The sequence below is a fragment of the Stylophora pistillata genome, chromosome 2, assembly GCF_964205215.1.
Source record: "Stylophora pistillata chromosome 2, jaStyPist1.2, whole genome shotgun sequence".
In the NCBI taxonomy this organism is placed as follows: Eukaryota; Metazoa; Cnidaria; class Anthozoa; order Scleractinia; family Pocilloporidae; genus Stylophora; species Stylophora pistillata.
This window is the reverse complement of record NC_142520.1, coordinates 17,427,898-17,440,987: the sequence shown is the minus strand read 5'-3', so window position 1 is coordinate 17,440,987 and position 13,090 is coordinate 17,427,898. Positions and strand designations below refer to the sequence as shown.

The following is a 13,090-nucleotide window of genomic DNA, read 5'->3' as shown; positions in this document are numbered from 1 at the left end:
TCATTCTGAGTTCCTCTCTTTCACTGACAAGTTCGTACACAGCAACTGACGATCCCTTCACTTGTCTCACTTTTAATGCTTCATGCATGTCAGCTGCAGTAAAAATGTTATGGCCTTCTTTGCTATATCTACAAATTTCCCATTTCATTGGACTAATGATGAGATCACAAACATCCTTGCCAGATTGTGGTTCAGAAAAATCATACCTTGAGAAGAAGAAAAGGAAGTATCTTGGTTAGAATAACTGATCTATCAATACCTACCATACTAATACAGATGTTACTAAGTAGGCTTAGTGTATGCTCCTGCCTCTACTACCACATTCTGCTCATCATGAAAATATTAATATGAGAATTATACTTTTAAGGATTCTAAAGAAGAGGCAACAAAAGAAAAACTCCGCGGTAAATAAATACCTACTCAGTTGAATTCTCTCAGGATGTCCTTCGAGAAAGTAAGCATTCATTCGCTACACGTATTGTGCGATTAAAATGCGTTTTAATCTGCCTTTGAGCAGGGGGGTCGGCGGAATGCGACGTTTTAAGGGTGGAGAGGATAATTACATTTCTTTGGTGTATTATCAAAAGATTTTGATCAACATTGTTTGTATCGGTTCTGAAATATAAGTTACTATAATGAACAGAAACAGCAAGAAAGTTTTAACTTACAAGTTCTGAAGTCGATCAAGCTAAGAAATTTCATGTTTTTGAAAGAATGTTTTTGGGTTGTAATCAAAAAGCATTCTCATCTTACCTCATCACCTTTTTTTCAGCGCGTGAACCAACGTTAGAGGCAGCTGCAATCAAATTGTTGTCGTGGTAACAGCCTGCGCCATCTGATCGCAAAAATACCTCGTTAACGATGGACTTGATCTGTTTGATGTTACCGAGAAGGTTTTCAAGAATTGCGTAAACCGCGTACCAGTCTTGGCACAGCTTTCAAAAAGATAAACATTTAACATGTACTCAAGGTCGTTGTCCTCTGCATTCCTCGTAATAACTGAACTGACATGCTAGTTTATTCCTCTATTTCCGAAACACTCAGACTGCTTTTCCCTGTATTTCAGTTGGATGAATTTCATAGCCCAGTACATGACAATGAGGAAGGCATTTTTTCGGATGGACGCGAGCAAATTCTGTTTTGCTCTCTCTTGATTCTTTGTCCCGATTATATGCGCCTTCCACTGAAGAATCGCCTCTCTGGCTTCAGCATGGTCGTGTTTTAGGTCTTCTTTCTTCTCTACGCCGTCAAACGTTATCAAACGTTATCACACTCTGTGGTGTGGCAGTTTGTTGACGTTGAAACCAGCTCCAACATTTTTGGCATGAGCCCTTGCCTTCTTAATTTGTCGATCGCTCAGTTTTTCAAATGGCTTGTGCATTTTCTTTAAGAATTTCGCTGAATAGCTCGTTGCATATATGCTCAAGATCTGTGTTTTCAGGTTCCTCGAAGGTGCTTGTTTGTATGCGGTTATCAGCGACTTCAAGTCACCTGAGCAAACTTCATTTGTTACCGGAGCTTTAAATGCTTGCAATAACTCCTCTCTGTCTTTTGAAGCGATTACATTGCAAATAGCGCGACATGCCTCTTCCACGTGATTCAAAGAGAAGGCTTTTTCATTTGTTGTTGCCTTTTCCCATTCCATCGAAAGCCTAGAAGAGACCGGTTCCACTTTTTGACCTGTGAGTGGGGCAATCCTTGTCATAGCCTTATTGCAATTTTTTAGCACGTGCACATCGGCTTCTTCTTCATCTGATGAGTCACCGTTTGACAAAGTCTCAGCCATTTCATGCCACTTCCCAGGAGTCCAAATGGAATCCCAGTTGTATATTTCGACGTCTAAATCTGGAATAGAAAACATCGCCGATTTTGCCTCCCTTTTTGCTTCCTTGAAAGTCAAAATCAGGCAGGGTAGTCAGTAACTGATAACATTTATCACCGTCGGACTGATTTCGCTAAGCAATGGAGATCTCTTGCATGTGGGACGCATGAAGGTATTATTATACGTACCTCGACAAGAATGCTATGCCACATAAATCCTTTACTTCGATCAGTTAGATTTCGTTTTTCTTCCTCTGATGTTCTTAGCCAAAGCCAGTCATTCTTTAACCGGCTATTATGTAACTTTTTGCAGCTGCTACAGTTGGCTAAAACGTATACAAGAACGCTTATAAATGACACCTAATTTGACAATATTACTCGAAAAAGGTATTGTCATGGTCATTGCCATCCCTCAGATTATTAACTGTTTATATTCTCTTGTTGCCATTTTTATTGGTACAGTTATCATTGTTGTTTCATCTTTTAAAATGAATGCGTTGTTTTTTCTGATGTTGCGCATTGTTGTCACTTGAACGAAACTCACGAATCTTTCTCTCTCTTTCTCTCGCTCTTTTTTCTTTTTTTTTCCTTCTTTCTTTTTTAATTCTTTTTAATCATTGTACTTTTCGTTTGGACATCCTTTCCCTATTCTTGTCCTTACTCCTGTTTCTCTCTAATTACTGTGTCAAGAGCAAATAATTCGACATTTTTTCACTCGGTTGAAAAAGTTAGTAGTATGATTTGAATCGCAAGACGTAATTAAATTGTCCTTGTAATATAGCTTTAAATTTCAACCTTGGATATAACTTTTAACACTTTTTGGCCTACCGCACCAACGAAAAAGTTGTCTATCTCGAAACATTTTCTTTCATCACCAACACCTTACAACTGTAGTTCAACAAATTTTCTCACGGATAACAACTGGACGAAATCGACTGAATAAACAAATTAAAACCGTGTGGAAACTGGACAAAATCGACTAAATGAACAAAGCCGTGTTAAACTTGAGCAGATGCAAAAAAAGAGAAAAACTCTGTCATGAAAAAATGTGTTTTTTGATTTTGTGGAGACGATTCTAACTCTGTCTGCTGGTGCAGCTAGGCCCTCACAAATCAATTTTTAATAAAATAATTACCTTCACACTGAAGGAATTTAAAATATTACTCACGTGATCCGCCTGGAACTATCATTCCGAAATTTTCGAAAACATCTCTAGCCAGTCTGGTGTTGAATACTCGGCCTCTTTTCACTGCCTCGCATTTTCCTTTGTGCTCTGAATGCTGACAAGTACTTTTACCGCATTTCCAGTGTTTTCCCAAAGCATTCCGATGTTACGTTTAGAACATACAAACATCCGTTTTATTTTTTCCATTTTGGGGCCAAAATTACCGGAACAAAGGAAAATTAACTCGTACTCGAGGACTTCGCTGGATAGATGGTAGTACTTGAAATGATCTGATTCGTCGTCCTGGCATTCCAGGAGAAATATCGGGGCTGAAACTCTGCTTAAATACCCGCAGCCATTACAATCTTTGATTTCCATGAAAAACGTAGACATTTTTGTGCGATAAATGTCTCAAAACGTATCAATATCTGAAGACCCTCTCCTCTCTGCTAAAAAAGGACGTGGCTGACAGACGTATCTAAAGCGAGAGGGGTGGATCGAGGTATGCTAGAACCTTCACCCCCTCAAAAATATTAAATGGGGAGGGGGATGAAGGTAGACCAACGTAAGCTCAAATACCATCCCAATTCTTTTACTTCAGTTCATTTATAGCTTTTGGTTCTAGTTCGTTACATTAACTACTTTTAAGTTTCAATTTACTTACACGCGAAACAACTCATGGAAGGAATGGACTGCTTAGCATAATCACGTCACGCAATATACTAGGCCGGGTCTTCTTTAAAGGGAAAGATTAAGCTCGTCCCTCAAGAACTTTGTGGACTGTAAAAGCATAAAATCTCTAATGATGGCAGCAAATGTTCAGAAAGGGGGGCCTGCTTGTGCTAAACCTCGGTAGAACCTGCAAGAATTCTTGCGAAAGGTTAATGTGTAAATAACACCGTGACGTACATGTATTTTAACTTGTTTTTGTGTTCTTTTAAGCAACACAGTATGTCTGCAATGACTACAATGCCAAACTGGATTCATTAATTTTGATCTCTGTACGTGGCTTTTGACCTGATTCAATGAAAATCATCGAGGAAGCGCCTTCCGATGGACTTGTCATGCAAGCTTTACAACTAATCATGTTTAGGCAATGTTTTAGGATGACTCGAATTCATTTTCCATCTAATTGCTATGAAAACCTAAAATACTTTACGTAGAAGACAAACAAGCGAAGTTTAAACGGTCAAAGACATATCCTGGTCATTTTCAAAATTATGCAAATGAGCTTTGATACGAGCGCGATTAAGTAAAGACATTGATTTGCGTTGTTTTAAAGATGATGGTGGATGAAAGCTAGAGAGATGCCCGCGGGTCTGAGGCAATCGGTAGCTTCCTTGGTGTATAAACTATCTTCCGATATGTCGTTTAGCTCGATTTACGCCTGCATTTTGAGAATTCTTTGTTTTAAATTGGTCAACTTTTGATATGAAAATTAAGGTCGAAGGGATGGGTCTCTTCTGATCACGCTGGTGTCAATAGGATTTCAAAAGGATCGTTCAACTGTTCTTGTAGTCCTGGATACATTGGGGATGGACACCACTGCTACGGTAGAATCCTTTAGAGCGCTTCCTTACTTGATAAATACTTATAAATCTATAAACTAAATGTTTGTTGTAAATAGAAAGATAAATGAATAACACTTTAAATTACTCTTTTATTTAAGCTTCGCCGGCCGGCAGGGACACCGCAACAGTTTGCGCCAATTACTGCGGGCCCAGTAAACCCACCCATCCCACCCCAAGGGAGGACGTCCATCACACAGTAATCTCGTGCGTGGGAAATTAAGGTCTCCTGCCCCTAACCCTACACGAGACGGGACCTCCATTTATTCCTCCCAATCCGAGAAGACTAGAATATCTAGCTATTTCTTGATGTTATAGATAGGAAGCAAATTCTTTTCAATTATTTTAAGACCCTGAGTATTGGTCCGGCCGGGGCTCGAACCCTCGACCTCCCGCACAACAGTCCAGCGCTCTATCCTTTGAGCTAACCGGGAGGCGGACATAATTACATTCTAGGTTACATTCTAGGTTCCCTAAGATCAATTTGCTACCTTTAGAGTGGAATATATATTTGCACCCGAGTGAAAAATTCAGTTGCTTTTCGACATTTCGTTTTGGACAAGTAGATGCGAAAGTACAGAATATAGGGGCCACATCTTGCCGACTGCCACAACTGAGCCAAGAAGTCTGGAGCTTAATCAAGTTTAAGGGTTCTCAAGTCTTAATTCTTGGTCTGGACTATGTATTCTAAGACCTCTCCCAATACATTATATCCCGCAGTTCCTAGAGATTGTGCTGAGCTGTACAACTCTGGAGTACAAAGGAGCGGAGTCTATACCATAGATCCGGACAATGCGGGTTCCTTTGATGTTTTCTGCAACCAAACCTTAGATGGAGGGGGGTGGACAGTACTTCAAAAGAAATTAAATCCCTCTTTCAGTTTAGACAGAGATTGGAGCCAATACAAGGAAGGCTTTGGTAATCTGTCTGGAGATTTCTGGCTTGGGCTCGACAAAATGTACCATCTGACAAAAGGAGGTCGCTACAAACTCCGAATTGATCTGGAAGAGGGGAATTTTTTTCAGATTCATTCTTTTGAAGTCCAGAATGAGGATGACGGGTACAAGCTGAAATATGAAGCGCCAGGTAATAACGAAGCTTTTATGATAATATTTTGCATTCCATCCTATATGTATGCGAATATTTACTTCCTAAGATTGTGGAATGTGATCTTAAACTGTTGAAGATTCCTTGGTAACCATACCCCTGTTGTTGTTTGTATGAGGGCAACTGCGGAGAAAATCGTTCATATTACACTCAACGCCCGGAAATTCGTGAAACTATGACCAGTTATGGTTAGAACTAATCGCTGAAGGTAGATGTCTAAATCGCTCGCGAATGGCAGGAGTCGTACAGGCACGACAATACTTCAAGCTTTAAAGTGCACCTAAACCCAAAATTTGTTTTTCGCTTAACGAAATAAGCTTATTTTTTGGAGTATTTCTGTGCAAAAATTTTTTAATTTGCTCAAATCTTTAATTTTCCATGCCCAGTCAAAATACGGAAAATCGGCCGCCATCTTGCCCCACGACCGAGTTTAAAGAAGAATGGCTCTAGCGGGTAATGTGACGTCAAATCGAGAACACGAAAGTCTGCATCTCACACATTTTCACTTGTTTGGGAAGATTGTCGTCGATATTGTCCGAAATATGCCGACTAGGTGTGTTGTATGAAGAATGTATGAAGCGCGATACCCTCTTGCAAATTTCGCACATTGCTACATCCTTCTACAACACACTTATTCGACATATTTTCGGACAATTATCGACTACAACCTTCCCAAACAAGTGAAAATGTGTGAAATGCAGACTTTCGTGTTCTCGATTTGACGTCACATTACCCACTTGAGCCATTCCTCTTTAAACTCGGTCGTGGGGCAAGATGGCGGCCGATTTTCCGTATTTTGACTGGGCATAGAAAATTGAAGATTTGAGCAAATAAAAAATTTTTGCGCAGAAATACTCAAAAAAATAAGCTTACTTCGTTAAGCGAAAAAAATGTTTTGGGTGTAGGTGCACTTTAAGTCATCATTTGCTTTTTGTGACCTGCACCTCGCGCAAAGTTTATCGACGTTTTGATACAGTAAAATATCTGTAAATTGGCCATTTGCTGGATCTATCCATTCCTGTCGTTTCAGAGGTTGAAGTTTCTCGTCTGTTCCGTAGCTTTAAGCCTTCCATGTGAAGGAAAGCGAGATGCCATCGACTGTCCAAGCTTTTTTGCCAAAAAGAATTTGTTGAAAAAATTGTGGGAAACCTCTACAATAAGTACCCAGAATAAACACTCAAATGTCAAGCCTTAAATATATCTAAATCAGTAAATGCTCTTGGATGATAGAACACAATGGAAATTTCAAGAATAAAAATGGAATGGAAGATTTTGGACTAAGCGCGCAATGTCTTGTGGCTGACCAGAATCCCTTATATCGTAGTCCATGTCACGGACAATCAAACCTCGGATTATCTCTTGGCTATCATATATCGGTGCCTGTCCTACAGCGTATATGTGTTCTTTTTCTTGATCTATGGTTTTTTTGAGCTTTTTCATCCACTTCCCAATCTGTTGCAAGGAAAGATCTTTTCTCATCTGAGGCTCTGCTCAGCAATGAGAAGGACATGATATCAAAAGGGTTATCAAGGTAATCAAGAAAAAGTGAAGAACTCTTTAACTACATCCTAGTCCTTTTCCCCTTTTTCCTCTATCTTTCTCTAAACACTACCCACGTGCTTTGCAGCAGACCAGAACACGCAGACTGGGCTTTTTTTTTAAGTCCCCCTGGGCTCGGAAAACTTCTGCTATTCGGCAAATCTAATGATCAACCAGTTCTAGATATATCATCTGCCAATCTAATTTGTTCTATCGTCTTCTTTCTTTTTTACAAACTAGAAAAAAAATTGACTCAACATAATTCTACCTTTTTTTATCTGCATAGATGGCAAGATGAACAGGGTAACTCAAAATGGAAAGAAGTTTTCCACTAAAGATTGGTATGGTGGTCAGAGCGACAAAAACTGTGAAAGTGCAAGGCATTGTAAGAGAGGGTGGTGGTACAAACATTGTGAAATGAATAATATTAAGTGCCATTGGCTGGAGGAAATGGAGGAAATGAAAATTAAACCCACAGGAAGACCGGAAGCCACTCAGGAGTAAATTATAAAGGCTGACTTTTACAATATGGCGCATCTCATTCGAGATAGCTTCGAATAATGAGTAGGTTTCTATGATAGATTGAGTTTGAAGGGACGAAGTAAGTAAACGAAAATGCATTCAGACTCATATCTAATGTGACAAACCGTAAAATATTCGCATTGGAAAGCTGTCACTGTCATGTCAACATTTTAACAAAATTTTTCCTAACTTATAATTTTGTAAAGAGGTCGTATTTGATTTACCAGCCGCTATCCGTGGAGGGCACAACTAAAGAACGGTCACAGGCGAAGTTTGCCGTGTGGTATTATATAAAGCTTAATCACTAATCACCATCGGTGATCTGTTATGCATCCTTAACAGAACATCACAAAATAGCCTTGTAGTCGCAGCGATTGCGGAAAGTTTAAAGTGGACCTAGACCCAAAATAAAATTTTTTCACTTAACGAAATATGCGTATTTTTTGGAGTATTTCGGTGCAAAAAATGTTTTTGCGTCATTGCCTCAATTTTGATGGCTACGAGCACGTGGCTACCAATGAGAAGGAAGGGGTGGTGTATTGGAATGCAGCAGAGCGAGAATCCGGTAAATTTCTGCCCCTCCCCCCCCCTCCTCAACTATCTGAAGATTTCTTTAAGCTTTCTTTACGCCTGATCAAACAATGAAAGTGTTTGATTGACTCAGTACATCTATATTTACGCGTGTACGTAAAGCCGGCGTAAATCTCTACATTACACAATCCTTGCGCTGTGCGTAAAGGTCTCTTAAAGAAGTCTCATTACTCTAGCTTTACATCGGTGCGTAAATATGGCGTAAAGCGTGCCTTTACGAATTGTAAATATGGCGTAAAGCGGCGTAAAACTCTATTTTACGCCAACTTTACCTTGTGCGTAAAGGTCTCTTAAGGAAGTCTCATTACTCCAGATTTACGTCAGTGCGTAAAGGCCGCGTAAAGCGTGCCTTTACGAAATGTAACATTCAATGAAATGTAAGCAGTGTAAATTAGACCTTTACGGCAGCTTTACGATAACATTACGCCAACTTAAATATGTATTTTCATGCTGTAAGATGGGAAAATCTATCTGTAAATTTCCTCGCACAGACGCTCGTGAGTTAGTCACTGACATGGATCTTGGATAAATTCAATAACTAAGCAATAAACGATCGTATTCTGTCGAAACATATTTTCAGAGTGCAAAAATGCCTTTATTTTCCAAAACAGAATTCTAGTATGGTCGGGCTGCACTTAATCGTGATTTCCAGATAGTCAACGTCTTATGGCGCGCATATATATTGATCAGTGGAAAGAAGATATCATTCAGCGAAAGCTATGATCAATGTTGCAAAAACACAAAGGGCACGGATTGTAAGATAAACAAATAGAATGTACAAATAAACTGGCTATACGAGGAACAAGGCTGTCGTCAAAACGACATCTTAAGTGTCAATATCCATCCTCGCCTTAATTTTTTTCCCGGATATCTTTTTTATCAGGGGAATCTTAAACTATCATGGAATTTATTTTATTTTATTTTTTTTTAACTTGATATTCATTCGAAAGTTCTCTCGCAGAAAAGGACGAGCTAAGGGTAATGAAGAATTAATTCTTCATTGTAATTGCTCTGTGCTATGTCTATGAAGTTTTCGCTCAACAATGCAAGAGGGATGGACACGCCATTTTAGGTATGATGCTTGGAAGACACACCTTCAGAACGATGAAATCATCGATTGCAGTTGAATGCCATCAGCCTGATGTAACAAGGATTTTCTATGTCGCAGCTTTAGCTACGTCATTTCAGAGGAACTATGTAAACTAAACAACCTGACTAAGGAGGCCAGAACAGAGAATTTTGTTCCAAATTGTGGAAGATATTATGTTAAGAGTAATAAGAAAATAGTAGGCCAGGTGAGTTTTAACGAGAAACGGCCTTAGAACAGGCGTTAATATAATTTATAATTGAAGCAGTTCGAACCTGATAAAACTATTCTCTGTCATCAGTTCTTTTTGGTTCTGTTCCTGAACTTCAAGCGGAAACAGGTAGAGAGATAAAAGTAGGGGAAGAGAGAAGAGCGACTAGTGGCAATTACTAGTTTTATTCCGTAATAAAGGGAAAAACAGTTCTTGTTCCTTGCGATAAGGAGAGAGAGGGCAAGATACCTCAGTTGCTAGTATTTGTTGACATTTGTGTAACATAACGTGATAAGGCACTCAATATTTTGGTACAGTACATCCAAATCAAGTTACTAAACTGCACAGTGTCTTGTCCCTTTCGCTGAAATCACCATATATAGGGGAATTGTCATTTACAATCTTCCATTCTTCGTTTTCGCTTGAATGTACTTATCTAATGACGAAGTAATCATTTTATCTTTTGCTCAATTACTTTATTTACTTTATTTTACCTTATTTATCTATTTATCTATGTATTTACATGATGTTTTTGATGACGGTCCAAGCCTACCTTGCATTAAAATGTTCTGGAGTTTTTACCCCTTCTCAGTGGTTTCATGCGGTAGAATCCAAGGGCATTTCCCGGTATATTTTCCGGATAGTCACCCCTTCACAGAGAAGCTCGTAACACGAGTTCATCTCGGAACGCTCCACGGGGAGCCGTCGGTACCATGGCAAAGGTCCGAGAGCTGTGCTGGGTTCCACGCCATAGAAGATTGACCAAAGGAATCCTAAATAGTTGCCATGGCTGTCGGCGGTTTCAAGCCCAAGCATTTTATCCCATCCCAAGGAGACTTCCCAAGGGATCGGAAGGAAGGTCAAACACTCTTTCAAATAGTCGGCGCCGACTGTGCGGGACCGTTGAAGTACCGTAAGAACGCGAAGACAAAGGGAAAGGCGTATGTGTTGCTGTACGCCTGTAGCCTGACACGAGCTTTATTCTTGGATTTGCTGCCCAACATGGAAACTAAAGAATTCCTCGCGAGTTTCAAGCACTTCGTCGCCCGACGTGGAAGACCGCAAAAGGTGTATTCCGACAACGGAAGAACTTTCGTTGGTGCCGCCCAGAGGATTAACCAAGTGAAGAAAGATGAAAGGTTCCAGAAATTCCTCGCTTACAAAGGGAACAAGTGGCAGTTCAATTTGAGTTCTGCACCGTGGTGGGGAGGGCAACTCGAGAGAATGGAGGGACTCGCAAAAGGAGCTCTTTACAAGCGCACTGGAAACGGTCTACCATCCTGGACTGAACTTGAAGAGGTACTGCTAGACATAGAAGTGGCACTAAACAACAGACCACTGAGTTACGTGGATGTCGATATTCAGCTACCTATTCTGACCCCGAGCTCCTTCCTGTATGGTCAACCGAACATGATACCAGAGTTATAACCTCATCGCGTTCAGGAACATGACTTGCGGAAGAGAGCTAGGTATTTGAGGGGGTGCAAGGATATACTTTGGTCACGCTGGACAAGAGAGTACCTCCGTGGACTGAGAGAGAGACACCGGCTGAAGCACAAAGGAGACGTGACCTATCCATCCAGGGGAGAAGTTGTTATCATCAAATTAGAGGAGAAGAACCGAGCACAGTGAAAGTTGGGCGTCGTTGAAGACTTAATCATCAGCCGTGATGGCGTGACTCGTGGGGCGAAGCTATAATCCGGAAAGGTGCATTTGGAGCGCCCAATTCAGCAATTTTATCCTCTGGAGTTGAGCTGTGACAAGTCAGTACAGACCCCACCGGCAACCCAGAATGCAGACGCGCCAGTCTACAGACCCCGAAGGGATGCTGCAGCAGCAGCTAGATTTCGCATTCAGGATATTAACGAGAATGAACAATAAACACATTTCTTGATCATGACTGATTTTCCAACTGTTTAAGTTCGTGGACATTTGCCCTCTCGAGGCAAATGGGGGGAAGAGTGTCGGAAATCGTGTGTTTACATAATCAAAACCTTTTTAACGCGTTTAGAATTTAGTTGTTTAGTCACCGGAAAGGGACTGGCATCGAATCTGTCATCGTTATTAACTGTAACTAATCAAAGGAAACATTCACCGATTGTATATCCTTTGTTCTAAAATACACCGCCTGTGTTGTAATCGAACTCGGCACATTGTGAGAGGAAAATATATCTGTTAAAAAAAGTTATATCGTGTGCGAGTGATTTTAGCGCGAGTTTATTGGGAAAACCGTTGTGTTGTCAGGCAATTATCAAATTCCCGCAACACTGACGTAAACATTCAAAGAGCCCATTGCCAGTTAATTTCATATCATAATTTGCACATTATATCTGATTGTTTTTTATTAGATGGTGATGAATGCTAGGCTACGTTACCTGTCTCTGATCCGAATGCTATTTGCCAAAATACCCCTGATTCGTATATTTGTGTATGTAAACATAGAATTATTGCAGATGGTAAAACTTGCACTGGTAAGAGAGCTTGCAGCTCGCTTTTCCTTGAAAGTTTTTGAATAAGTGTAAATGTGAATAACAGGTCTGAACAACTTAAGCCGAGAGGGCATACAAGCTGATCCTGCTTGTAGAACTACAGAAGAAACTTGCCACAAAAAGGCACGAAGGAATATTAAAAATTTATTAAACTACCATAATCATCTTAAGAAGCACTACGATGTTTTCTTTAATTAGGACCTCAGTGACTCTTTGTCTCTAACTAAGTAACCTAACTAAATCAACTATGGTGGCGATCAGTTCACAAAAGTGCATTTCAGCAAAATTTTCCCACACGATGTTAGCTATACGCGGAACTTGAATTCACCTTAGCATTTTACTTTTAGCGTGAAAACATAGTTTGTCTGTCAGAGTTACACAAAACTAAAATAATGGTAAGGAAATTACTCCTCTAATAAGGTGTAAAATCCTTGTTACATGGCGTCAATGAAACCATGGCAATGCAAGTCAAGTTTTACACTTTGGCCGCAGACCTCCAATTAACAGGGGTTCAACTGAAACATCTTTTTGCACACCACGCTCCAAGGGACGCATAGCAACGTTCGGGTTAAATTCTCTTATTTACCAAACCATTTATCGTACGTGGAAAGAGATAAAGGTGTTGTTTCCTTTTAGTTTAATAATCCTTTATAAGACGAGTTCACTGATTTCTCAACCAAAATAAAATTTTACTTTGTCTCAGGAAACTGTACAAGGTGTTAGATGGTTGTGGTTATGCAACAAAATTTAAGCTATGACGTAAGAGTACTTTACGACTGAATGTCGAGAAATCAAGTCCAAAAGCAAACTTGTTACCAGGGTCATCTGGAAGGAGAGAGTATCCTAAGCATGAGAACGAAGGTGATCACGAGAAAACCATTGACAACCAATGAGGGGCGAACAGTGAGTAAAAAATCGTAGGAACCAATCTCAGCCCTGGACCACTTTCGACTTACTGAATCGAAAATTCCTACACACAAATGAACGTAG

General features: G+C 40.0%; 1 protein-coding gene and 1 pseudogene across 1 annotated transcript; both read left to right on the top strand.

Moving 5' to 3' along the window:
• The first annotated feature begins 4,908 nt into the window (after positions 1-4,908).
• LOC148737471 (fibrinogen C domain-containing protein 1-like) lies at positions 4,909-8,138 on the top strand. Its single transcript, XM_088750402.1, has 2 exons — positions 4,909-5,640; positions 7,487-8,138. The coding sequence occupies exons 1-2, from the start codon at positions 5,235-5,237 to the stop codon at positions 7,702-7,704; spliced, it is 624 nt and encodes a 207-aa protein (XP_088606528.1). The 5' UTR covers positions 4,909-5,234; the 3' UTR covers positions 7,705-8,138.
• A 1,180-nt stretch (positions 8,139-9,318) lies between these two features.
• LOC148737470 (uncharacterized) lies at positions 9,319-12,661 on the top strand (annotated as a pseudogene).
• The last annotated feature ends 429 nt before the right edge of the window (positions 12,662-13,090 follow it).